At 38.1% G+C, this 4,429-nt stretch overlaps 1 protein-coding gene across 1 annotated transcript; it reads right to left on the reverse strand.

The window, feature by feature from the left end:
• Positions 1–1,890: 1,890 nt before the first annotated feature.
• Positions 1,891–2,541, reverse strand: LOC147874226 (uncharacterized). The gene has a single exon (XM_087346073.1). It carries the CDS (start codon positions 2,539–2,541, stop codon positions 1,891–1,893), a length of 651 nt encoding a protein of 216 aa, XP_087202199.1.
• Between the last annotated feature and the right edge of the window lie 1,888 nt (positions 2,542–4,429).

Raw genomic sequence — 4,429 nt, forward strand, 5'->3', positions numbered from 1 at the left:
TCTTCACAATGTCATGAAGGTCAAAGCGCTCCTCTCATATATACTTTTAAACCGGGTCACCTTCATTAAAATATGAAAAAAAATACCTACGTCGTTGTAGCACAACTGGTTGTTACATTAATTTAGATTCCAATCATGGAAATAATTTTTGGTGTATATAACTATCGTGGCTCTCAGTGTTATATTAGCATTCACCATTAGCAGGTTCGCTTGTGCCGTAAATTGGGTATAATTTATTTCGAAGTTCCACAAAGTTGACATGTCTGTAATGCTTCAAATTTAGAAAAAGTTTAATAACGCCATTTATCTTATGATATGACTCAATAAAATTTACAGTGGTTTATAATTTAACCACAAAATAGAAAACCAAAGTCAGGATTCGTGTTTTGTCATATTATTGTTAATTTGACACGAACAAAACTTGCCAAATTAGCATATTTAATAAATACTATGATAATGCAAGCAGTTTTACTACGGGGAATTTCGATAGATGAATATAAGCCTGCAAATATTGCCGTCGTTCTGTCGTACATACATAAATCCGAACAGCAAAATCTATTTTCATCTAGACTCAAATTCGCGGCAGAGTTTTCTGGTTAATTTCATTCTGCGTTCTGCCCAAGAATCCCTTAGAAGTTTTACCATGGCAACTATTATAACTATGCATGCACACGCATTAAAAAACGTATTGGCAGCCAAGGCAGAACATTAATATATCGGGATTCATTCGGAATAAGAGGAAGTTCGTTCTTAGTTGGTTTATGGGTAACATATCTGAAGGTAAACTTCGGGTTTGAGCTGGGTAAGGCCAATGGTTCTCGAGTCAAACAGAGCAAACCTCTAATTTCAGATGCAATTTCACTAACGTGGGTGCACTACAGACAGTCAGACAATACCCATTTGAATTCTAGTCTGTAGGTCCATTGGGCGGCATTATAACATCAGTGTGATGAATGTGCCATGACTTTCATGTGAGGATGATACAGGCTTAAAACTCGAACAGCCTACGTTGCTCATGTCCAGGAATAGAAAGAACTGTATAGTATAAAAATGAAAATAATAATATTTGAATATGTGTACTTTACTTAATGATGCGGTTAATACAGATCAGACTATATGTTGTATAGTCAAAGAGTGGGATGATTAATAAAAGACGAATTGGAAAGTATATGAGAAGAGGATATTGTGGCCTATTTCAGTGTATTATCTAAGAACGTTCTGGAGATAATGGGAAAAACCAGACCTCAAGCAAGATAAAACTATCTGCGGGTCGATATTTGACCCCGGAGGTCCTCATTATGAAACATGAACACAATCATTTCTGTAATTTTGTTGAAGGAAAAATACATTCGCCTCTTTATTGTTTCCGACTCTTCGTTTGAACATTAACTGGTGAAAACAAAAGATTCCTTAGGGTTTCGCGTTGCCAAACAACCCGGGATTTCTAGTCGGCGTAGTTCAGCGTGGACTAGGGCAAAATGTTTTAAACCAGGTAATTGAATTAGACCCTTTCAGCTAACGTTTCCTATACATAAAGAAAAATGGTGTTTGAGATAACAGTACACACATTTCTTGTATCTCGCCTTTCTAACAACTTTCGACCCGCTGGCAGTTAATAATAAATCTTGTAATCTTGAAATTATAGGTCACCAAACATTAAATATTATACGTTAAGAAATTTAATCCCAAAACTGTAGCCGTTGTCCGACACGTATAATTTACGATAATCCTTCAACGACGTATTTAACTATAATGTAGGAATTTATGAGGTTATGTAGCGTTTGAAGAAAGGCGCAAAGAGAAGGGATGCCAAGTTATTAAGATGTTATATCGAACTATTTATGAATCAATCAATCAATCAATCAATTAATCAATATGTTCCTGTAACCCCTAAGTGGAGCATAGGGTATCGACGAACTTCCGCCACCGGACTCTATTCTGCGCCATGGCCTTGATCTCCAGCCAGGTCTTCCCTCCCTTTTCAATGTCTTCGACCTCTACACTCAGCTTCCAATTGTTATTCGGCCTGCCTTTGCGTCTCGGGCCTTGCGGGATCCATTGTAGGACTTGTCTGGCAATATTGTTCGTGTCGTGACGCAGCTTGTGCGCGATCAACCTCCTCTTCCTGTGGCGCACCTCGATGTCGGTGAGGGTTTGTTTCGTCCTTCTCCACAGCTCCTCGTTGGAGACGACCTGCAGCCACCATTTCCTCAGAATGTTCCTCAGACTCCTGTTGACAAACGTCTGAAGGCTCCTGGTTAGTAGTTTGTTTGTCTTCCACGTTTCTCCGCCATAGAGTAGGACGGACTTGACATTGGTATTAAAGATGCTCATCTTCGTGCTGATGTGGTGCCCTTGTGATCTCCAGATCGGTCTCAGTATCGCGAACGCGCCTTTGGCTTTGCTGATCCTGTTCCTGATGTCCTCCGCAGTTCCCCCACCAGTGGTGACAATGCTCCCCAGGTAGCAGGTCTGGTAGACTTGTTCTATCTTCTGGTTGTCCAAGAAAAATCGTACGTTTTTCTGGTTCTTGAAACCCATCTCTTTGGTCTTCTTGGCGTTAATCTTGAGCCAGGCAACATTTGCTTCGACTTTGAGGTCATTAATTATGGGAAAGGGGAATTGCAAAAATCTACGAGAAAATAAATTCGGTGAGATTCGTTTCTGGATCCGACTTTGTCACAAACATAGTTTAAGTGCAACTACGAGTGAGACGTGAAGATAGTAGAAACTTTAGGAAAAAGGAAAGGCAATACCTGAAAGGCAAATTTGTTGAATTTGAAACGAATAATAAGGAAAAAATATCACTGACCTGTACAAAGAAATTGATAAATTTAAGAAAGGATATCAACTTCAAACTAATTTTGTAAAGGATTATAATGGAAATTTGTTTCCAGATCCAATAAAAATTGTGAATAAGTGGAAAACTTTCTTCAGTCATCTCTTAAATGTTCATGATACTGATGTTGCTGAACAGATTAAATGAACATACAACTGAACTGTCAGTGAAAGAACCTAGTTTAGAGGAAGTTGAACTAGCCATTGGGAAGTTTAAAATATATAAATATTCATGTATTGATCAGATTCCAGCAGAATTAATTAAAGCAGATGACAAAGGGTTTTATATGAGGATAAATAAGCTTGTAATTTTAATTTAGCATAAGGATGAGATGCCATAACAATGGAAAAAATCCGTAATTATTCCTATTCATAAGAAGGGAGACAAGGCTGAGTGTCGTAATTACCGCGGAAATTCTCTGCTATCAACCTCATACAAAACATTGTTCTTTCAAACATTAACTCCATATGCGAATGAAATTGTTGGAGATCATCAGTGTGGGTTCAGACTAAACAGATCAACAATGGATCAGATCTTTGCATTCTACAGATATTAGAGGAAAAATGGGAGTTCAGAGATACCGTACATCAATTACTTATAGATTTCAAAAAAGCCTATGACTCTGCGAAGAGATAAGTGTCGTATCACATTCTTATTGAATTATAAGTGCCAATGAAACTAGCGAGTCTAATAAAAATGTGCTTAAATGCAAAATGTAGCAAAATTAATGTATGGAAATATTTATCTGAGTCATTCTTCATCAAGAACGGTCTAAAACAAGGAGATGCTTTGTCTGCATTGCTTTTTAACTTTGAGCAAGAATATGCCATCAGAAAAGTCCAAGATATGCAGGAGGGTTTCTTTATTGAATGGGACACTTCAACAATTGGCATATGTTGATGTTAATTAATTGGGGGAAGATATAAATACAATAAAGCGGAAAACAGAAGTTTTACTAGAGGTTAGTAGACCGGTGGGGTTAGAAGTAAATTCAGAAAAAACTAAGTACATGTTAGTATCTCGTCGTCACCAGAGAGGCGGGTATAAGTATCCTTTGAAAGTGTTACAAAGTTCAAATATTTGGGAACAACAATAACAAATTTAAATGATACACATGAGGAAGTTAGGAGGAGACAAAATTCCGGAAAAGCTTGCTACTTCTCAGTTAAAAATATTTTGTTTTTCCGTCTGATTTCTAAGAACCTGAAAATTAAAGTATACAAAACAATAATCTTGCCTGTTGTTTGGTATGGGTACGAAATATGGTCTTTCCCTCAGAGGGAGGAACACAGATTGCAGGTGTTTGAGAACAGGGTGTTGAGGAGGATATTTGGGCCAAAGAGGGAAGACGATGGGGCGTGGAGAAAACTGCATAATGATGAGCTTAAAAATCTGTACTTCTCCTCCAATATTGTCAGAATGATTAAGTCGAGATGAATGAGATGGGCTGGGCATGTAGCGCGCATGGATGGGACAAGAGGTGTGCACCGGTTATTGGTTGGGAAACCTGAAGAGAAGAGACCGCTGGGGAGACCTAGACGTTGATGGGAGGATAATATTAGGCGGGATCTATGGGAGATAGGAGTTGAA

This window comes from Zootermopsis nevadensis, unplaced genomic scaffold (assembly GCF_977971745.1).
Source record: "Zootermopsis nevadensis isolate Lab colony 2312 unplaced genomic scaffold, Znev_1.0 Znev_ptg000010l, whole genome shotgun sequence".
In the NCBI taxonomy this organism is placed as follows: domain Eukaryota; kingdom Metazoa; phylum Arthropoda; class Insecta; order Blattodea; family Termopsidae; genus Zootermopsis; species Zootermopsis nevadensis.